The sequence below is a fragment of the Camarhynchus parvulus genome, chromosome 8 (assembly GCF_901933205.1).
Source record: "Camarhynchus parvulus chromosome 8, STF_HiC, whole genome shotgun sequence".
Classification (NCBI taxonomy): domain Eukaryota; kingdom Metazoa; phylum Chordata; class Aves; order Passeriformes; family Thraupidae; genus Camarhynchus; species Camarhynchus parvulus.
This window is the reverse complement of record NC_044578.1, coordinates 10,204,080-10,225,440: the sequence shown is the minus strand read 5'-3', so window position 1 is coordinate 10,225,440 and position 21,361 is coordinate 10,204,080. Positions and strand designations below refer to the sequence as shown.

General features: G+C 59.2%; 4 protein-coding genes across 6 annotated transcripts in view; 3 read left to right on the top strand and 1 right to left on the bottom strand.

Moving 5' to 3' along the window:
- Positions 1–627, top strand: part of IPO13 (importin 13) — a 31,054-nt gene extending 30,427 nt beyond the window's left edge. Inside the window, exon 20 of one of the 2 annotated variants that reach the window (XM_030953490.1) lies at positions 78–627. In XM_030953490.1, coding sequence (XP_030809350.1) covers positions 78–174 — 97 coding nt within the window. In that variant the 3' untranslated portion in view covers positions 175–627. Of the gene's footprint in view, positions 1–74 lie in introns of both variants that reach the window. The other variant, XM_030953489.1, reaches the window with a different exon arrangement.
- Positions 577–4,858, bottom strand: DPH2 (diphthamide biosynthesis 2). Its single transcript, XM_030953491.1, has 6 exons — positions 4,678–4,858; positions 3,161–3,273; positions 2,820–3,040; positions 1,994–2,632; positions 1,687–1,872; positions 577–1,595 (listed from the first exon to the last, which is right to left on the bottom strand). Exons 1-6 carry the CDS (start codon positions 4,822–4,824, stop codon positions 1,465–1,467), a joined length of 1,437 nt encoding a protein of 478 aa, XP_030809351.1. The 5' UTR covers positions 4,825–4,858; the 3' UTR covers positions 577–1,464.
- Positions 4,859–5,079: 221 nt separating this feature from the next.
- Positions 5,080–11,885, top strand: ATP6V0B (ATPase H+ transporting V0 subunit b). The gene is made up of 8 exons (XM_030953184.1): positions 5,080–5,225; positions 8,405–8,453; positions 8,945–9,028; positions 9,460–9,537; positions 10,112–10,181; positions 10,577–10,628; positions 11,001–11,191; positions 11,568–11,885. The coding sequence occupies exons 1-8, from the start codon at positions 5,159–5,161 to the stop codon at positions 11,589–11,591; spliced, it is 615 nt and encodes a 204-aa protein (XP_030809044.1). The 5' UTR covers positions 5,080–5,158; the 3' UTR covers positions 11,592–11,885.
- Positions 11,886–14,409: 2,524 nt separating this feature from the next.
- B4GALT2 (beta-1,4-galactosyltransferase 2) lies at positions 14,410–21,013 on the top strand. Of its 2 annotated transcripts, none has more exons than XM_030953887.1 (7): positions 14,410–14,595; positions 16,813–17,199; positions 17,551–17,786; positions 17,858–18,048; positions 18,318–18,440; positions 19,491–19,595; positions 19,719–21,013. In XM_030953887.1, the coding sequence occupies exons 2-7, from the start codon at positions 16,884–16,886 to the stop codon at positions 19,867–19,869; spliced, it is 1,122 nt and encodes a 373-aa protein (XP_030809747.1). In that variant the 5' UTR covers positions 14,410–14,595; positions 16,813–16,883; the 3' UTR covers positions 19,870–21,013. The 2 variants fall into 2 exon arrangements, with proteins under 2 accessions (XP_030809747.1, XP_030809748.1); XM_030953888.1 differs by lacking the exon at positions 14,410–14,595 and adding an exon at positions 14,600–14,718 and having other exon boundaries at positions 19,719–19,869.
- Positions 21,014–21,361: the final 348 nt, after the last annotated feature.

The following is a 21,361-nucleotide window of genomic DNA, read 5'->3' as shown; positions in this document are numbered from 1 at the left end:
CCCACAGGAATGACCCCCCTGCATGACCCAGTGCAGCTGTCCTACTTCATGTTTGTCCCCTCCCTCTGTCTCAGCAGAGAGCGTGTGAACAAGCGGCGAGTGAAGGAGATGGTGAAGGAGTTCACCTTGTTGTGCCGAGGGCTGCATGGTACAGAATACACAGCAGACTACTGAGCACCTGGCCAGGACCGTGGATGATTTGCCTGGACCAGCTCTTCCCCACAAGGAAAAGCCCCCCCATCCTCCCTGCCCTGCTGCAGTACGGCTCATAGAATAACCCTCCACCTAGAATTAACCCACTCGGGACGCTCCTCAGCTAGATTTGGTGGCCGCATCTCGGTGTCAGCATCTTTGTTTCCCCCAGCATGCTCCCTCCTCGCAGGGAACAGGAATGCTGGCTGCAGGAGGTGGTGGTGGGGCAGGGGAAGCCTGGGCAGAGCTGCCCCATCCCCGGGCTACCAGCCCCTCCCCAGCCTTCCCCGCAGCAGGGAGGCCACCCTGTGCCTGCAGCAGTGGCTGGCTGGGCGGGGGGGGATTTGCCCCCTGCTCGTTTGTACGTGTGGTTGGGAGGGGGGAGGCCCTGCACCTAATTATATTAAGAATATTTCTATGTTGTGGCTGTCATTATTGCAGTGCCCAGACTTTGCCTGCCTCTTCCCTCTGGGGAAGAACCGAGTGGAGGGGGTTCAATCAAGGCTGGGACACCTCAGTGTCTCCCTGGCTTTGGGAGGGACGGCAAAAAACAGTCTGTCCTGCTTGCCCAGCATGGAGCATAAATAGCCCTGCCTCACATGAGAGGGGCTGGGCTCCACCCCTGCCAAACACAGGATCCTTCCTGCAGCACAGGATGTGTGCACCCCATTCCCATTCATAAGAGCAGCTGAGGCTTGTTTGTGCTCAGAGTTCCCCTGCCCTTGCCCTAGTACTCCAGCCCAGCCTGTGCTTTTACTGGTAGAGGTCCTGGTTCTGGTTTTCTGTTCCCTCCGGCTGGTGTTAGCTGACACACAGGGCTTTGGTCCCCAGTGGGCACCATGATACGTTTTTCACTTTGGGACATCTGTGCTCCTCAGCCCATGTTTTATTCTAAAAACAGTTCATTCACAAATCCTCTTCAGCTTTAGTTAGCAGCAGTAGTCCACAAAAGCCTCAAGTGTCACCTCTGCCAGCACTGTCAGCTCTTGAAAGTTGTGACCTTTCCATGTAGGGACAAAGCCGCCCTGGATGAAGGAGCGCTCGGAGGCTGGGTCTGGGCCAAGTGCCTGTCTCTCCTGGCCCTGCTGCTGCCCTGGCCATGAGCCTCACGGTGCCACAGGCATTCCTGAACACACATGCAATTCCTGCTCTCCCACTGCAGTATTACTGACCAAGGCTGCACCCAGCAAGGTGCCAGCAGTGCACCCAGTGGGAGGCAATGGCAGGGCCCCCACACAGCCCCGCTCCTGGCTGGCTGCCAGTGCTGCTGAGTCAGGGTTGCTCACACCCTTCATCCTCATAGGCAATGGCAATCCCTCGTCGGCCCTGCACTGCCTTGGAGACTGGGGTCTGTCCCAGCTGCTGCTCCAGGCCCCGCCAGCTGCGGGACTCCAGGAAGGAGGCTGGGAGGAGAAAAAGGGAATTGTTACCCAAAGCAAGAAGGTGGCACTGCCCTGCACCAGCGCTCAGCCCCACCACGGTACCAACACAAACCTGCGGGGCTGATCTCTGCGAGCGCCCGTGTCTGGTCCCTGCAGGCCAGGGCGGTGTTGGGGGGCAGCTGAGAGGAGGGGGGGCCGCAGAGGTGGGCAGCTCGCATCTTCCCTGAGATCAGAGAGACATCGGGAACAGCCTCCTCTGCAGGAACAGCTGGTGGGAGCTCAACGTGCGCACAGGCACCTGCCAGGGAATGGTAATGTTAGCCTGGCCCATCTGTCCTGGAGCAAGCACAGCTTGCAGGCAGGGCAGCTGGGTGCAGTATGCCCTGGGAGGGTGTTGGGCAGCTATCTGTAGCTATTACCTGGCAGCAGGTCTCGGAAGTCTGTGAGGTAGTTCCCCGTCCACTCACGGGCTGGGTTGCAGGCCAGGTCCAGCTCATAGGGGGTCACGACAGGCCGGTAGAAGTCACTGGAGTCCAGGAGGGAGTTCTGAGCACAGGCCACCAGGACGAAGATGTCCACCTCCGGGAAGTTGGCCAGCTTGGCGGGGTTGGGCTTCCCCACAGCCAGGGTGTAGCTGCGCTTGCCAGCCCGGGCCAGCAGCTCCCGGAGGTGCTGTAGCACGGTCAGGTAGCCCGCCACGCCGAGGGTGCCCACCAGGATGCCCACCACGCTGGCATCCCGGGCACGCTCCACCAGGTACAGCCGCCGCATCAGGGCCCGGTTGACGTTGAGGGTCTCGCGGCGGCCGCAGCCGGTGCTGGGGTTGAAGGAGCTGAAAGGACAGCGGTTCCAGGTCAGCATGAAGCTGGTGAGGGCAAGGCCTTCAGCTCCCACATAGAACATGGCATAGTCCTGAAGCCCTCCTGCACCTTCCACCAGGAACTGGCGACCAAACTTCTGCTCCTCGCCAGGAACTGGGGGGCCAGGAGGGTCTCCCCACACCAGCCTGGAGAAGATGATATTGGGGTACTCGGGACGCAATTGCTGCTCCAGCTCACCTGAAGAAAGAGAGGAATGAGAACCAAACTTGGCCATAGTCCTGATGTGGAGAAGGTGTAACAGGGGAGAAGACAGAAATCAAAGCTGCCAGTGTCCGGGAAATGAATGCCAGCTTGGTCTGACCCTGTCAGCTCTACAGAGCTCAGAGCAGTACCAGAGCCCCCCTCCCTGCCCCGGAGCACTCACCCATGGCATGGGCGTACACCACATCGCTGAGCACCACCACGCGGCTCTGCTGCTCGGGGTAGAGCTCCCGGAACGCCTCTGCGCAGCGCCCCACGTCCAGGGGCTGCTGCCCGAAGATGTGCAGCACCGGGAGCTTCCTGCAGGGGCTGAGGCAGGCTGGGCCGTAGTGCAGCACTGCCTCGGCACCCACGTGCTCGGCGGCCACTTCATCCACGCAGCAGCTGCGAGGAGAAGGCGGTGTCAGACAGGCCCTGCAGCACGGAGCTCTCCCTCCTCCCTGGCACCGCCCCGTTCCTGCCCGCGGGGGAAGCCCAGGACACCCTTCAGAGTCCCACACGGACCTGCCGTACGTGGTGTCTCCCAGCACAAACATCTCGGCCCCGGTGGCTGCCTCCAGCCCGCCTGCCACCTGCACCGCGTCTGCCAGGAGCTCGTCAGGGAACTGCAGGGCGACCTGGCAGGAACGAGGGGTGAGGGAAACAGGAGTGAGGCACTGGGGAGAGTGAGGTGAAGGGACAGAATGGATAGAATATACCCTCAGCAAGTTTGCTGATATGAAACTGGGGGGAGTGGCTGATACACCTGAAGGCTGTGCCATGCAGCAGGACCTTGATAGGCTGGAGAATTAAGCAGAGAGAAACCTAATGCAGGTCAACAAGGGCAAGTGCAGGGTACTGCATAACCCCAAATACCAGCACAGGCTGGTGGGGCTGACCTACTGGAGAACAATTCTGCAGATAAGGACCTGGAATCTTGGTGGGTGACAAGCTGACCATGAACTGACAGGGCCCTTACAGCCAGGACAGCCAATGGGGTCCTGGAGTGCACTGGCAAGAGTGTGGCCAGCAGGTTGAGGATGATGATCCTGCCCTCCTACTTGGCCCTGGTGAGGCATATCAGGAGTACTGTCTCCAGGGTAAGAAAGACAAGGAGCTGCTAGAGAAGGTCCAGCAGAGGCCACATGGGGGTCTGGAGCATCTCTCTTGTGAGGAGAGACTGTGGGAGCTGGGCCTGTCTAGTCTGGACAAGAGAAGACTGAGAGGAGATCTGCTGTGGTTTAGGAATGGTACTCCCCAGTTCAGTGCTCCCACTGAGCCTCTCCAAACCACGCTGCCACTCCCTTGCTCCCCCTCTCCTTCTTCCTGCAGCGGGATGGAGCAGAGAATTGGAAGCACAAAGGGTAAAGATCACAGGTCAAGATCAGAGCAGTTTACTGGAAACAGCAAATTAAATAAGAAAGCCAAGGGTAACAACAGCACTATTAATATCAATGTACAAGAGACAGATGATTCACACACGAGTGCTCGATGCAGGGTTCTGACAATACCTGACCATGCCACACTATGGGACCTGGGAAGGACCCCTTCCCTGTCCCCAGAAAGTGATGGAATGTGGGACAGAGTAACCTCTGGGTCGTGGCCATGCCCCCTCCAGGCTACTGCAGAAATTAACCCTGTCCTGCCTGGAACGAGGACAGGATCTCATTAATGATATAAATATTTCAAAGGTGGGTGCCAAGAGGACGGTGCCAGAGTCTTTTCAGTGGAGCCCATCAACAGGACAGAGGAAGGAGCAATGGCCATACACTAAGGCAAAAGAAGTTTCATGTTAACACAGGAACGAGTTCTTTACACTGTGGGTGGCAGAGCACTGGAAGAGCTGCCCAGGGAAGCCGTGGAGCCTCCATCGCTGCAGACATTGCAAACGTTTCTGTATAACCTGCTCTGGTGCCCCTGCCTTGGCAATGGGGTGGGACAGGGTGATCTCCAGATCAGCCTCCTAACGCTAACAATCCTGTGAGGCACCGGGAGAGGGGGCGGCCGCAGGCCCCGCCGGCTCCACCCTCGGTCCCACTCACCTTGCGGAACCCGCCATCCCGTACGAAGGCGGCGGCCCGGCCCATCTCGTAGTAGCCGTCGAGGTCGCTCCGCGGTGCCGCGGCCACGGCCGTGCGCAGCTCCCGCCGCAGCGCAGCCTCCCCATCGCTGCTGAAGGCCGCGGCCATGGTGGCACGCGGGACCCCGCACCCGCTTCCGGACTGCGGCGCGGCGCTGGCCAATGGAAGCTCGGCTCTGCATTCCCCGCCCCATAAGTCCCGCCCACAACAGGGTGGAGAGGTGACGGCAGCCAATAGAAATACGTGGTGCTCGCGGTGCATTATGGTGTGAGTAGTTCCCCCGCCACTGTCAAACCAGGCAGCCAATAAGCGGGCGCGGTGGCAGCGGTGGCGTTCCGGTACTTCCGTGCGGGCGCTGCAGTTCCGGTCAGGTGCCGCGCGGGGGTCAGGTGACCCGGCCCGATCCGCTCCCGCCGCGCCGCCCGGTGCCGCCGCCGCCGCCATGACGGGGCTCGCCCTGCTCTACTCGGGGCTCGGCCTCGCCTTCTGGACCACGCTGCTCGGCGTCGGTCAGCGCCGGGGCGGGGAGGGCGCGGGGCCGCGGAGAAGGGGGGTCCGGGGGCTGCGCTGCGGGGCTGAGCCGGGGGGCGGCAGGGGATTCTGGGCCCGAGGGGCGGCTGCGGTTCCTGCCCGTGCTGCGGAGGGCGGGAGGGTTGCTTTGGTGTGGGAAAGGAAGCCGGGCGATGAGGGGTGCAGCGTTGTCAGGCCCCGGTTGCCGCGGCGCTCCCTGGGGCTGGTCCGTGCTCTCCGGCAGGGCCGGGGGTGCTGCTGGCGGCTGCCCAGCCTGGGCAGCGCCCTCGGGCCTGTGGCTGCTGCCTCGGAGCCCCCAGCGGTGCCGGGTCACCCCCAGCGGGCCTGTGGCTGCTGCCTCGGAGCCCCCAGCGGTGCCGGGTCACCCCCAGCGGGCCTGTGGCTGCTGCCTCGGAGCCCCAGCGGTGCCGGGTCACCCCCAGCGGGCCTGTGGTGCTGCCTCAAGCCCCAGCGGGCCTGTGGCTGCTGCCTCGGCGGGCGGCCCCAGCGGGCTGCGCCCGCGCCCCCGGTGCCGGGTCACCCCCAGCGGGCCTGTGGCTGCTGTCTCGGAGCCCCAGCGCTGCTGGGTCACTCCCAGTCGCTGATGGATGTGCAGCTCTGAGCCTGTCTGGCTTGAGCAGTTGATTTGCTTCTCTGTGTGTGTGCGAGAGCAGAAGGGTGCTGGTGCCGGTCAGGGGGTTTGGTAGACTGGGGGAGGTGAAGGCAGGAGGAGCCTGGTGCTTCAGACTCTGATGGTTGATGTCTCTCGGGTGGAGAGATCGCCTTGCCTTGCCAAGCTGTGGCAGCATGAGAGAACATGCACGTTTGGATGGCGGTGGAGCTGCTTCATGGCAGCCCATGCACTGCTGCTGAGGGTGTTGGGCTTTTGGAGGATGGATTTAATGCCCTAAGGCCAACAGGTGGATTTTGTGCTGGGACTGCTGGTTATTTCCTCTTAGCACAGAATGAAGTGACCACAGACCCGGCAGAGGCTGGGGAGACCTTGGCCATTGCTTCAGTGTTTGGATGAGGGGAGAGAATGAGTCAGAAGTGAGGGGTGTCTCACTCGCTCGTGTTTCCAGGGCCTGGTGAACCCAGTGTGGGCCTAGGGCTGCCTCCCTGGGCTCTGAATCATGTAGCTCACAGCAGTGCAGATTCACCTTGTGGATGTGAGACTGTTGGAAAATCTTGCTGAGCTGAACGCAGTTAGTCTGAACTTCCCCTGCCCTGTTGCAGTCCCTTTTTGAGGAAGACCACGAGCAGGAAGTGGTCTTGCTCCATGCAGTGTTGCAGCAGTGTCTATTTGTGTTTTTCGTCTTCGTCCTAAACCCTGATTTGATCCTCCAGTCCTGCTGCCCTGTCTTCTGTCCTTCTGGCTTCAGGGCTGCAAGTCAGAGCTCACAGGAGAGTGTCCTTTACCCTGTTTCTTTTGCATATGAATCTGAGGTTACACCTGCTCTTGAAGAGATGAAAGGTGCCCTGAGGACCTGCCCTGAGCTGGTTGTAGCTCTCTTTTACCACTTCTGGGGAGTGGAGGCAGCTGAGACTGGCTGGGTTCAGTTCCTGTTCTGACAGCCAAGCAGCAAAGCCAAAACACAAGTAACAAACTGGCTGGACCCAGCACTAGAGATCATCCTTGAAGGTTGCCAGACATGCAGGCTGGGCTGTGGCTTTCCTCTGTATTCCCTGCCTGTGGTGGCACCTTCCTTCATTCTAGTGTGTCGCTACAGGGGAGGGGGGCACCCCAAATCTGTGGCAGAAAGAGTGATCAGCATTACCACCTCCCATTATGGGGCCTGACAGTGCTTGTGTGCTCCCCTGAGGGTGGTGAGGGGGGTGCTGAGACCTGAGCTGCACATGGAGGGGTGAGCACACAAGAATAATGGGGACATCCCTGCTGCCAGGGATCTGCAGTGCTGAGCCCTTCCAGGGGGATGTACTGTCCTGCAGGTCTTGGCTGTGCCCAGGGGAGGGCATGGTCCTGCCCCCACATTTCTGCTGGGCAGATTGCCATCACCCCCTACTTCCAGGCTGCTGCTCTGGGGTGGAAGGGAGCAGTGGGACATGTCCCAAAGAGTGACCTCTTTGCTGCATTGGAGCATTCCACAAGTCTCCCATTTCCTTTTTTCCCAACCGTATGTGGGATCAGCGTCGCACAGGCAGGGACTGATTACAGTCAGATATGGCAGAGCTGTGTCACCCTCTGTGCCTGGCATGGAGCACACAGTGCCACGATGCCTGTGCTTATCTGTTCCTTAGGGCTGGGTGACCCTCCCTTTTCCAGCAAAGAGCAAGTGTCTCTCCTGGTCTGCAGCACGTTTCCCACTCAGGAGCTCAGAGTAAGGCAGGGTGCAGCACCTCTGCATGTGCAGGGATGTGACTCTTGGCTGTGGTTCCTGGTGGGAGATGAGCACAGCAGGGCAAGCCCTCCTTGGAAAGGAAGGGCTTTTCTAAGTCTCTCAGGACAGTGCTTTGGTGTCTCCCACCTGTGTTGGAGTAGAAATTTATCTGGAAGTTACTCTGGGGGAAATGCTGAGAACAAAAGTCATGTCTTGAACCCGCAGCCTTGGAAAGGGGGTGTTGGAGGAAAGCTGGAGCTTCTCGTGTTGGTGGGCTCCTGGGAAGCAGCACAAACACTGATGGGATGGTGATGTAGCAGCATGTGATGGTCAGTCAGGGCACAGCCTTGCTCCTCTTGTCCCTCCTGTGGCAGGGAAGAGCTCACAGCTGGTCCCTGGAGCTGTGACTCTCCAGCAGGGCTGAGCCATTGGAGAGCCACAGTGGAGACCGTGCCAGGGCACAGGGCTGAGGATTGCCCTTGAGACCCTATAGCTCAGCATGGTCTGTGGGTGCTCAGCAGGGCCAGGGAATAGAATGGGTGTGACAACAACCACGATCATCTTCTGGGCAAGACTGGGATGGGGTCTGACAGTACCTCAGGCCCAGGCTGTCTGTCCTGGGCTGATGTGGAAGTGTTGGCATCACAAGGGTAGGATTTGGAGGGGAGACCCTGCCCCACAGCTCTGCACGCTTGAGCCAGTCTGCCCAGTGACCCTCCGTCATGCTGTGCTGTGCTCCTGGGCCTTTGCCTTGGGGCTGTGCAGGTGGGGGAGGAACCAGCAGTGCTGGATCCAGCTGCTGCCTCCCTGGAGGTTTCCATCTTGTTCTTGCTTTCCAGGCATCTGCTACACAATATTTGACCTGGGCTTCCGCTTCGATGTGGCTTGGTGAGTTCCCTGTAAGCTCGGGCGTCCTCAGGGCTGTGTGAGGAGGCAGGCAGTGCTGGCAGTGCCTCCCAGGAGCAGCAGGAGCAGCACTTGCTTTTGGGTGATGGGCAGTGGTCAGTGCATCACAGAAGAACCAGAGCTGCAGTGAGCAGGGCCTCTGCTTCCCGGGAGGTGGGATGGATGCAGCCCTGTGTTCCTGTGGCTGGCTCCCTACAAGGTCCTGGTGCAGCTATTGCTGCTCTGCCCTCCACATCTCCAAGCCCAGGCTTCTGCTTCACAGGGAGGGCTTGGGAGGAAGATCTTGATCCATGCAGGTGAGGGTCCTGTGTTTCTGGCTGGCAGACAGAGGTTCTCATGTCCTGCTGTCTGGCTGCCCAGCCCATCTTGGGCTTCATAATTTGGTGGAGGGGTACCTGTTTTGGGGTAGGCTGTGTGGTGTGACTGTGGGGGCTTAGCCTGTGTGCTAACCCAGGATATTTCTTCCTCTCCAGGTTTCTGACAGAGACCTCACCCTACATGTGGTCCAACCTGGGCATTGGCTTGGCCATCTCCCTGTCTGTGGTGGGAGCTGCCTGGTGAGTGGGACTGGCTCTTCAGCATTCTCCTGCTGTCCCACCTTGGTAGCTGTGTATGCACTGCAGTTTTCCCACAGCGCAGAGCAGGGTAGAGCAGTGTGTACATGTAGGATTGTGGGTGGGCTGAATTGTTGGACTGCTGGGGGGGTCTGGGTGGACCAGCCCACAAGCAGCAGTGGCAGTGGAAAGACAGGGAAGTCTCTGGAAGCTGTACCCCTGAGCCCGGGCTGTCCATTGGGGCTCTTGTGCCCCAGCAGTTCTGCTGGTGTAGGTGGTGCAGCCTGGGGCCACCCATACCCTGGGAGAGGTTAGGCTGAGTGCTCAGTGCCACCAGCTGCATGCCTGATTCTTTGCTCAGCTGAAAGATCCTGGTTTCTGTATAGAATTCTGTGAGTGCCACATCTTCTACCAACCACCCTTGTCTGCTGCAGGGGGATTTACATCACGGGCTCCAGCATCATTGGTGGGGGAGTCAAAGCCCCGCGGATCAAAACAAAGAATCTGGTGAGGTAAGCACAGACTGGGGTTAGTTCTTGTGCTGCACCTGAGTGGGGCAGGTCACAACCCAGTGAAGAGGCTTCTGCCTGCTCTCTAGCTGGGTGCTGCTGGCAGGCTGTTCCTTGCTGAGCTGCTGATGCTGTTTGCTTTCAAAACAAAGAGCCCTAAAGGAGCCAGAGTGCTGCTTTGAAGGGTCACTGTGTGATATCACACTGTGAATGAGCCCAGTGTGTTCAAAACAAACACCCTGAGATCACACATCCTGCCCAGGCAAGGGTTCTCCTTGCACAACCCTTCCACAAGGAGCAGAAACAGGCTGGTGAAGGGCAAGGCTTCCCAGGCCTGCTTCCAGCAGGATCCTTGCATCTTACTCAGGTGCCACAGCAGAACCAGCATCCAGCCTTTGTGTTTGGCAGCTCCCCCTAGTTTGAAAGTAAAGCAGTGGGTAGCTTCCCATATGGCTGTGGAGGGGTCTGGCTGGCTGGGCATGAACTGGCAAGGGGCTCCATGGAATAGGGTCTTTCCCCCAGGACACTGGTGAGACTGATTGAGATGCTGTGCTCAGACTTTGCCTTTCTCCCACAGCATCATTTTCTGTGAGGCCGTGGCCATCTATGGGATCATCATGGCAATAGTCATCAGTAACATGGCTGAGGTATGGGATCATCATGGCAACAGTCATCAGTAACATGGCTGAGGTATGGGAGCACCTGGGCTGTTGTGCCATCCCTGCCCCTGCCCCGAGGCCATGGGGCTGGTACAGGGATGGCACAGCTGGTCATGGGCCAGTATTGTGAGGGGTGGCCCTGTGGGCACTTGGAACACTGTTGTGCCTTGGGAGCCCCTGGACTGGTGGTCTGTGCAGGGATCCTTGCCGGTGATGAAGAGAGGGTTGGGAGAGCGCACACAAGGCAGATTCCATGAAGCCATGACGTGGAATCAGGGCCTGGCTCTGGCTGTAATGAGGCTGCCTCATGCTGTATCAGGGACAGGTACCTCTTCCAGAGACCACAGACTTGTCACTAACCCAGGTCCTGTGCTTTCTCTTAGCCTTTCAATGGAGTCACCCCAGAAGAGATTGGAGCCAGGAACTACCACGCAGGTAAGGACTTCTGGGTTCCTGGTGCTGTCACTGTGAGCACTGCCACACCCTGACCCCACCCATGGTCTGCTGCTGGTGTGTGAAGGATATGTGACTCTTCTGCCAAAAGGCAGCTTTTTACTTACCTTCTAGCACCTCCTGTGCCCAGCAGGCTGTGCTGTGCAGCAGCAGCACTGTTTCTCCCCTGGGTGGAGCAGTGGCCTGGCACCATGGGACCTGAGGCACATTTCAGATCAGTCCTGCTCCCCGGACAGGATGTTGCTGGGGCTTGGCAGCTCCTGGTCTTCTATCACCTTGAGACAGAACTGCAGCATGTCCTGGGTGCAGGTGGAAGGGGTTACATCCTGTTCTTGCAGCGTTCCTCTCTCACAGGTTTCTCCATGTTTGGAGCTGGTCTGACCGTGGGTTTATGCAATCTCTTCTGTGGGGTCTGTGTGGGCATCGTGGGCAGCGGGGCTGCCCTGGCTGATGCCCAGAATGCCAGCCTCTTCGTCAAGATCCTGATTGTGGAAATCTTTGGCAGTGCCATAGGGCTGTTTGGAGTCATCGTTGCTATCCTGCAGGTACCTGCTTCCTGAGGCCACCAGGCCTGAGTGAGCACAAGGTGCTGTCACCCTGGATGCTTTCCAGCCCCAGGGAGACACACCTGGGTTTCAGCACAATCTTCTGCATTGGGATGGGGAGGCTGCTTACAAGGTTTGGGGTGGCACAGCTCTTCCCAGAGCATACTGTGCCTATTTGCAACATTGGGAACCCTTCTGATGGCCCCTCTGTCACTGAGGGTGTCACCTTGCATGCACCTTGTGTGACACTTATGTCTTACTAGTGGGACTGATACGCTGTCTGCAGCTTCTGGGTGGTTTTGGGGTGCTTGGGTGGGACTGGGGTGCTGAGCTGGGATTTGTGGGCTACAACCTAACCTCTCTTCTTTCTTTCCAGACATCTAAAGTAAAAATGGGCTGAGCCCTCTTGCACTCAGCCTGTTCCAGCGCACCCCAAGAGGTTCTGTATATACTTATTTAATGTTTCTATACTTGATTGGGGTGGGAGAGGCTGGCACCGGCAGCAGGAGCCTGACCGCGTAGAGCCCCGTCCTGCAGATCAGTCGGCCCCTTGGAAGAAACAAATTTCTCTGTGTGAATTCTGCCCCCAGCAGCCTGGCCCAGCTCGTGGGGCCCTGCTGCTGCCCGTCCCTGGTGTGTAGAATTGACCATCAGTGCAATCCTGTGTCAGTGAAATAAATATGGTTCTTGTCCAGCTCTTTCTCTTCCCTGTGCATGCTGGGGAGGTTTGCAGAGAGAAGTGCTGGTTTGGGCTGCCCCAGAGATTCCTCTCTGTGCTTCTGGCAAAATCCCTGTCCTCTTCCAGGAGCCTGGTGGTGTCCTGCCTGTGTGGGGTTAATTCTGTTGCTTTCTCAGGCTGTAAGACCCACCCTCTTTGGGCTGTGGGAACGCAGAGCTGTGCCTTGCTGCCTGGAGCAGGTGCAAGGCTGTTGGAACAGGCAGCAGGCAGCTCTGAATTGCCTCTGCCAGGCTCCTAGCAGCCCAACGTGAGCCCAACACAAGCTGCTTTGTGCCTTTCAACTCCCATCCAGGTAGTTTAGTGTAGGGGGGCATACACAGTGTCCATAGCCCCATTGTGCAGCCAGGGAGCACCAGAAGAACAAAGTGGAACTTTTGTCCCTTCAAAGGACATCCTCCAGCCAGCAGCTCCCTGGTGGGACTGTTGGCTGTGTGCTGAGGCTCTCCAGTCTGCAGTGCCCCTCTGTCCAGGTAGAGGTCCCAGGGGTGGGGACACTTTGTGCTGGCTCTGTTCCCTGGCCCTAGCTGTGCTGAATAGTGTGGGGAAGCCGGCTGTAGACAGCTGGACCTGCATCTCATCTGCTGCTTGGGGGAAGGGAAGAACAAGGTCCTTCTGCATGTGCTCTGCAGAGAGCCTGGAGGCTGCTGCATCTGCTGTATCCAGCACAAGGCCCTCATACTGTTTCTTCTACCAGTATACCTTCATAGAGAAAGCACTGATCTTCCAGTGCTGTGTCAGAGCAGATGCACGCTTAGAGCTGCCCTTCTCTCTTCCTGTGTGGATGCCACAGGCTGGGTCAGCAGTGAGACTGCTGGAGCCTGCTGATTCTTGCCCTTGAAATAGGGCAGCTGCTTCTGCATGACCCCTCTGAGATCTGCTGCTCTCCTGCCTCTGTTCCAGATTGTCTTATGAGTTTGGGGGCTGCAGTGAATTTCAGCCCTGGTTGCATGACAGTTGTGGGGGGAAAACCAAGCCACTGCCTCTGCTAGCTGTGCTGAATGTCCCCTGGGGCTGGAGGCTCTCACAGGAGCAATGTGAGACCTCTGTCTCACATTGTGTCCAGGCAGGACACATATTGGGCCCTGCCTGGTTTGAAGAAAGAGTGTCAGGTGTGGGCAGACTTTTCCCTGTTCTGTGTGGGAGCTGCATAGCCATTTCATCAGACCCACAGCAAGCTCAGGAAAGAGATGCCTGGAGCTGGAGGGGCCGTGCTGTGCTGGAGTTAGGGAAGCTGCTTTGTGGGTTAATCATCTTCCTGGTTAGCAGCTGTCTTGAAAGACTCCACTTGTTTTTTCAGGGATGGGCCTTGCCCTGCCCTGCCCAGATAGAAATGCATCTGCTGTCAGAAATGTGCCTCTGTGAGGTGCTTTTCCACTCTCCCAATCCTGCCTGTGAATATCACAGCTTTGGCAGGGGAATGGGCTCCAGACTTGCCCACAAGCCCCTTACAAGGACATGAGATCCATGAGGGCTACTCTCAGGGTGACCCACAGCCCGCCTACCATAGCCAGCAGTGATAAGGTGAGCACGCCCTGTGGTTCTAGGTGTGCACTCTTGGGTTCCAGGACTTGGACTAAACACCTGCTGCTCAAGCAGAGAAAAAAAGCTTAAACAAGGCTCCAGGACTTAGTCTCATTTAGAAGCAGCAGCAGCAGGAGTTAAAAGATATTTTGGTAACCATGTGTAGGTATCGATGAGAAAAATGCCACCTGCTGAGGAGCCAAACCAAGAGCTGGAGAAGAGTTGGACTGCTTTCAGCAGGGTTTGCAGGGGTGGAACAGGGCTGGGCTGGGTAGGTGCCATTCGGTTCTCTTCTGAAAGGTTGTCTGCTGAAGGGAGCTGGAAAGCCCTCGCTGGGGTGAGCAGCCAGGCATGGGAGGAGGAGGGGGTTCGGGGCACAGGGCTGCTCTAAACAGGCACAAGTGCTGCGGAAGGGAGCTGAGCGGGTGGCAGAAGGGAAAGGCTGCAGACAGGGCAAAAACTCCTTGTGGTGGGCCAGACTTGTGGTGGGACCAAACCACGATCTTCCACCGATGCCACTGTGGTAAGGAGAGTGAGATTCCCGGTGTTTCCTAGCAATGAAACATAGAAAGGGCGGTGTGGAGCCACAAATAGGTTGCAACGGACGCTGAGCCAGGACCAACGGCCGGGAGCGTGGGAATCGCCGCAGGTGGGTCCGTGGGAGCGCTGCCTTCCGGCAACGAGGAGCCAGGGAACGGAGAAAGGCCGGGACACCCTGTGCCGGTATCCCGGAGGTGCTCGGAGGGTCCCCGCTGCCGCATCTGAGGCCAAGGGCTGAGCATCCCGCGGCGCAGCCGGAGGCACCGCGCACCCCCGGCTGTGTCCGCATCCCTGGGATCCGCGCCCGTGGGCCTCGGTGCCTGCGGGACTGCCCTCCTCGGCCCGCGGCTCCCGGGCGGGCGGCGGCGGCGGCCCCGCCCGGTGCGGCGGCGGCGGGCGGAGCCGGCGTGCGGGCGCGGCTCCGTCTCCCTGCGGCTCTCGGCGGTGCGGCGGCCCGGCCGGCTGGGCCCCCGCAGCCCCGGGCATGGGAGCCCGCGGGCCGGCGGCCGGGGCTGGAGGAGGAAGAGAAGGAAGAGGAAGAGAAGGAGGCGGCGGCGGGGGCCGCTGACCAGCGCCGGGGCGGCGCGGCAGCCCCGAGGCCGCGGTGAGTGGAGCGGCGCGGGCAGGCCTGGCCGGGCGGGTGAGGCCCGGGATGCGACCCGGGGGATGCGATCCCGGCCACTCATGGGCGGCACCACTCCGGCTCGGGAAAAAGACTAATTTTGAGGTTGTTTCTCATTTTTTAAATAAGTTTTTGCATGCGTCGGGGAGTGGGAAAAAATTGGGGGTGGGGGAGTGTTAGTTGTGCTGAATGCGGCCCCTCACCCCACTTTTGGCCGACAGGTTGTCACCTTTAGGGCATCGGGGCCACCGGGTCCCACCGTGCCTCTCTTCTCCCAGCCCTGGGATGTCTTGTGGGAAGAAGGATTGAGTGCACGGGGTTGAGCATCCCCTGCAAAACGAGCGTCACCAGCCCCATGGCACATACTGCACTTGAAACCCTGGGGAGCAGCTCCCCAGCCCCAGGTTGCTTTTGGCCTCTCACACCCTGCACAGATGCTGCGGTGGGGGGAGATGACATCATATTTCATAACCCCCTCCTTAGCAGTTTAAGCCCACTCATGTTCATGGTGTCCTGTGGCCGCTGCTTGATGGAGTGCTTTGCTTTTGTTCTTGCTGAGCGTCACTCCCTACTTGCCTCATGGACCATTCTACCGAAGGGCCCCTAAAACCAGGTCTGATTTTTTCCTATTGCATCCCCATCTGGCTGTTGAGGCACCACCACTCCATGCACTGCATAGGTTTTTGGGGAGGGTTTCTGGCAGGTGCTGGGATCAGGCAGATCCCCGTGTCATGGGCTGTGTGGGGTGACAAGGCACTGTGATCGGAGGGAAAGTCTGAGCAATAACAGCAAAGCCAGCTTTTCTTCAGAGGGCTACTTTGCAGAAAAAAACTGGATGTGGGGTTGTGCTCCTGACACATGCCAGGACCCCCCTATCCACAGGGGCACCACTTTGCATCCTGCAAAGGGAGGGTGGACATAGTTGGGCCATTGGGCTCAGAGCCTTTTCCAGCACCCCCCTGCCTGTGGTGGGTTCCAGGGTCTGCCTGCCAGGGTCAGTCCTGCGACTGGGAGAGGACACCCCAGAGCAGGGTTGGGCGGAGGATCCTGCTTCACACCTCAGCTCCAATCCCTGTACCCATCCAGTGTGGCCATCACTGCCAGCTCAGTGCCCTGTGGCTCCTTGGGGAGCCCCACTGGACAGGGCTGGCAGCTGCCAGTGACCGGTTGCCAGCACTGTTGGGCGCTACCTGCGCTCCTGCTGGGGGTCCTGCTGCAGACCCCCGGCCACCAAAGTCCTTCAGGGACCAGACAGCAGCTCTGGCCTGTCCTGAGATCCTCAGGGCTTTGTGAACCCCTGGTGCCTGTCCCTTGTGATTGCTTTGCTGTGTCTTAGCACCCTCCCTAAAAGCAGGGACTAGCAGGGCAGGGCTCAGGGCAGGAACTGGGGTGCATGGCTGTGCTGTGGCAGGGCTGGGAAAGGCCGCATGGTTTGACTTCTCTGGGACTCTCCAGTGACTCTCCCAGCTGGCTTCCCAGCAGGGCTCTGGCCCGGCTCCAGGCGTCATGTGGGAGATAAGGGGACCCTGACTTCCAGCAGTCCAGTGTCCCTGGAGGCCTCACCATCAGGAGGAGGGGAGAGGATCTGCACCGCTGGCTGAATGCCAGATCCACCTGGATGTGGCAGGGACCTGACTCAGGGGGGCTGGGACGTCCTGCTTGGCTCAGCCTGGCCTCACTCTCATTGCTGCCCTGCTTTGGTGCTGCTGCTGGTGTGTAGCTCTGTGGGGAGGGAGCAGGATGGGGAACAGGGAAGTGGGGTGCCTTAGAGAGGGGTGGCTGGTGGGGACACCTGTGGTGCTCTTGTGACATCCCACGCTGGACATGTTTTTGGAGAGCATAGCCTTTGTCAAGGGCTCAACCCCTGTGGAGGTTCTTTGTGGCGTGTCTGGAGGTGTCTGCATGCTCTCTCTGGGTGGGAAAAAGGGGAGGGGAGTGGATCTGTCCTGTTCTGGTCTTGGCCTAGGAAAGCAAGGAGATGATTTGTTATGTGGGGCTTAGGACCTCTCATATCTTCATGGTTGTGCCTTCAGAGCAGGGATCCAGGTGCAGCATTCCCCCTGGGGTGCTCTCTGGCATACCAGCCTGCAAGTCCTTCATGTCTGCATCAGGCCTGTGCTGCTCCTGTTGTCCCAGTGTCATTTGGGCTGGGCTGGGGGCTCAGGTTCCTGGTGTCCTGAGCGTGAGGTGTCTTGGCAGGATCAGGACCGTGGCTGGAGCCGCCCCCCTGCCCCGCCAAGCGCACATGTCTGCCTGCCCGTGCCCAGAAGATGACCAGGCTGCTCTTGGGGGTGACCCTGGAAAGGATTTGCAAGGCTGTGCTGCTGCTCTGCCTGCTCCATTTCGTCATCATCATGATCCTCTATTTTGACGTCTACGCGCAGCACCTGGACTTCTTCAGCCGTTTCAATGCCAGGAATGCCTCGCGCGCCCACCCCTTCTCCAACTCGTCCCGCCCCAACGGCACCGTTCCCAGCTACGGGCCCGCCGGTGCTGAGGCCCCATCCCCCAGCACCAAGCCCAGCACCAACCAGTCTGCCACTGAGAAGCCCTTGCAGCCCTGCCAGGAGACACCTCCTGGTTTAGGTGAGACATCCTGGGTGAGCATTGGGGGTGAATTTGAGCTCTGACTCTGAACATGGGGCTAAGGTGGGTACTCATGGCTGACATCCTTATCCCCTGCGTATGGCTTTCCCATGAAATAGTAGAGAAACCTCAGCCTGGAACTGTATCAGGACAGCTGGTTTCAGGTTTTGTTAGCCCAGTCTCTCTGCCCTGTTTTAGGAAAGGTTCTGAGCACTCTCTGCCCTCAGCAGTGCCAGTCCCCCCTGCAGGTCCCCCTTGCTGTTTGCTTTGACACTGTGGGCAGAGCAGCAGGTGACCATGACCCTGACCATGTCCTGTCCTGCGGGCATTGCCTGGCCCTCCCTCTCACAGTTGGGCGCCTGCTCATCGAGTTCAGCTCTCCCATGAGCATGGAGCGAGTGCAGCGGGAGAACCCTGATGTACGCCAGGGTGGCAAGTACACCCCCCCAGACTGCCTGCCCCGGCAGAAGGTGGCCATCCTCATCCCCTTCCGGCACCGCGAGCACCACCTCAAGTACTGGCTGCACTACCTGCACCCCATCCTGCGCCGGCAGAAGGTGGCTTACGGTATCTACATCATCAACCAGGTGAGGGGGCAGGGGCGAGGGGTGGCAGGGCAGGGGTGGACAAGCAGGCATTGCTGAGCTTTGCCCTGCAGTTTGGTGAAGACACCTTCAACCGGGCCAAGCTGCTCAACGTGGGATTCATGGAGGCACTCAAGGACGACGAGGAGTATGACTGCTTCATTTTCAGCGACGTGGATCTCATCCCCATGGACGATCGCAACCTCTATCGCTGCTACGAGCAGCCACGGCACTTTGCTGTTGGCATGGACAAGTTTGGGTTCAGGTGGGTGCCCTGGGGTGCTGGGGTGTTTCTGCACAGGCAGGGCTGGAATATCTCTCTGGGATGACATCAGGGCAACCACCCTTGATTGTCACCTGGGGCAGGCATGAGGTCGATGGCTCGAATGGTGGACCTGAGATGGCAGAGAGCACAGAACCCTGGGTAGGAGGGTGACACAGGAAAGGGTTGGTACTTGTACTTGGGGGTCCCCATGGGGCTCACCTCCATCTTTGCTTGTTCCTGGGGCTGACCCATTTGCTGTCAACCTGCAGGCTGCCCTATGCCGGCTACTTTGGCGGTGTCTCTGGGCTGAGCAAGTCCCAGTTCCTGAAGATCAATGGCTTTCCCAATGAGTACTGGGGCTGGGGAGGAGAGGACGATGACATCTTTAATCGGTAGGTGCCCAGCCCCTCACTAGCACTGACTGGTTGGGGTGTACCAGGCTCCCCACCGAGCACTGAATTAGCCCCCTTACAGCACTGGTGTTCCCAGTTTTGTACATGGGCCATGCCACATGTCAGGGAGGGATTTAATTACACTCTAGCTTTGGGGTTGTGACCCTCATGGGTGGAGCTGGCCTTTCCCAGGGTGCTGGGGGGCTGCAGGACACTCCTCTGCCTCTCTTGTGGCTGAAGCCTGCAGTGTGGTGTGCCTGTGGGCTCTGCTCCATACGGGGGCTGGGATGCAAGACTTGGATGTGTCCAGGGCTGAGATTAAAAACTTGGAAACATTTCAGTGGTGGCCGTGCAGCAGCCACACAGTCATTCCTGCCAGCAGCCAGCAGGCAGCAGTACAGCTGCAAGCTGAGCAAAGCCCAGTCCCCCCACACCCTGTGTTGGGGGCCAGAGCTGGACAATGGCCACCTCACCTCCCATGGGTTCCCCCATGGTGCTTCCCAGGGAAGCAGTGTGCAGCCAGTGGGGTGTAACCAGACAGTAATGGCCAGACTAGCAAAACACCCTTGTGGGAGCCCTGGACACGTGGCACGGTTGTGATTTCCACACAAGGTGGGCTCAGGGTGGGGGACAAGAAGTGTGTGGAGGTCTGGAAGAGCTTCAGGCAGCCCTTGATCAGAGAGGAGGGCTCCAAGGAAAGGGCTAGGCAGCGGCATTCAGGGAATGTAAAGGGCAGGGGCCGCAGAGGGAGGGAGGAAGGGAAGGAGGGATGGATGGCTGCACATGGATGGCTGCCTGTGTGCGGCACAGGCTGAATGCAGGTTCCTGGATAGGAGTGGTGCTTTGGGCACACTGCCATGGGGCATGTGGCACCCTAGGTCATGACACTGGCCTGGGTGGGGCCTGGCTTTGCTTATCTTGGCTTGGCACAGCTTTGTTTAACCAAGGGTAGGTTTATTTTGCCTGGGGTCTGACCCTGGAGGTCTCTGGGCTGGGGAATGTCCCACCCTGGTGCCCACACACTGATCCCACCCTTCTCCTGGCCCCCAGCATATCCCTGAATGGCATGAAGGTGTCGAGGCCCGACATCCGCATTGGGAGGTACCGCATGATTAAGCATGAGCGCGACAAACACAATGAGCCCAACCCGCAGAGGTGAGTGAGCCGCGGGGCTGGGGCAATTGGGACACTGTGGCTGCTCACCCCCACAGAGGGCCAGCACTGCTGGCACTACAAGATGATATCCCTCCATCCTCATCCTGCTATTCTTTCCACCAGGTTCACCAAGATCCAGAACACCAAAATGACGATGAAGCGGGATGGGATCAGCTCGCTGCAGTACCGGCTGGTGGAGATCTCCCGCCAGCCCATGTACACCAACATCACGGTGGAGATTGGCAGGCCCCCGCCCCGCCTGGCCCGCGGCTAGTGCTCCTGTCACTGGGAGCCCCTGTGCCTGGGGCTGGCTGGGCATGGCGGGTTTTGCCCCAGCTCAAGAGCCAGGACTGGACAGGGATGTTTTCTCCCTACTCTGCTGCCTTCTGGAGACGGCTGCCCCCCATCCGGCCCTTTGGTCCCTAGGATTTCTCTGTCTCCCCCATCCCCACGAGTGTGTTTGCAGGACCCCTGCCCCATACGTGGTGTGTTGGTGGATGAGCCCAGCTGCCCTGCAAGCAGCTCCTGGCACAGAGGGAGGGGGCAACCCCAGGCCTGGCAAGGACCCCCGAGTCCATGCCAGCTCCTACCTGCACCCTGGGTGGGGAAGGTGAAATCCCACTGCTCTGTGAGAGCTGGAGGGTCCCCACCAGCGCTGTGAGAAGTGGGGTGCAGGCTTCCCCCTTTACCAGCGTTGGAGCCACTGCTGCCCCAGCTGGGGATGGGAGCAGCCTGGGGCCCCCAGGCAGGCAGGATCAGGGCAAGGTTGCTGCCCTGGCCAGGCACTGCTCATGCTGCTGGGCACACAGACGTGGCTTGCTGTCTTCCTCTGCTTTAGTCTGGTGCTTAGAGCCGGGCCCTGTCTCAGCTCTGCCAAACAGAGACCTCTGATTAGTGAATGCCCCTCGCTGTGCCTCAGTTTCCCCAGGGCTGGGGGGATGGCAGCTGTATCCCATCCCCCTTCCCCAAAGGCAGGTGCTGTGTGTGTGTGCAGCCCCTGCCTGCGCCTGCCCTCCCCCCTTTGGTGGGGGAAATAGGGCTGATTTGAACCCCCCAGCACCTCTTGGTGGGGGCTGGTGCAGCCCCCCTCTAGCAGGGAGGGAATCTTCTCCTTGAGGTCTCCCCTTGTCTGCCTTCCCGCTTCCAGGCCAGGGGCAGGGGGGCTGCAGGCAGGAGAGGCCAGGACCATGCAGGGCAGGAGCCCTGTGCCCCGCCATGGGACTGGGAGCCCCAGCACCCCTGACGCTCCATGGGGGGCTGGGAGCGGTGGGGTTGGGAGCAGGGCAGCTCGCCAGGGCTGGGGGGCACCGGCGACTTTTGTACATTTGAATGTCTGACCCTTTTTTCAGCGTACGTTGAATGCAGCGTTCGGTCGTAGAGACCGGGGGTTTTGTATTTAATAAAAGTTTGAAAAGTTGGCAGGCTTTGTGGGGGTGGGAGAAAACACCATCTGATGAGGAAGTGGGATTGTGGAGAATAGAGGGGAAGTCCTGTCTGCTGCCTCCAGCTGCTGGCTGGAAGGCAGAGCCCCTGAGTCACCCCCTCCACCCCTTGGGGGATCCCCCAGCTCACTCAGCAATGCAGGGAGGCCTAACAAGGTGCTGACCTAGGGCAAAGTGTGCAGGACAAAGCCAGCTGCCCTCACTGTGCCATGGATATTTGCTGCCCTCCCGTTCATCTGGGGACAATTCCCCCAGCAGGGATAAGCCCATCCTCCATCCTAACCCTAACCCTAACCCCTGCCTTACCTCCAGCTGGTTTTGTAC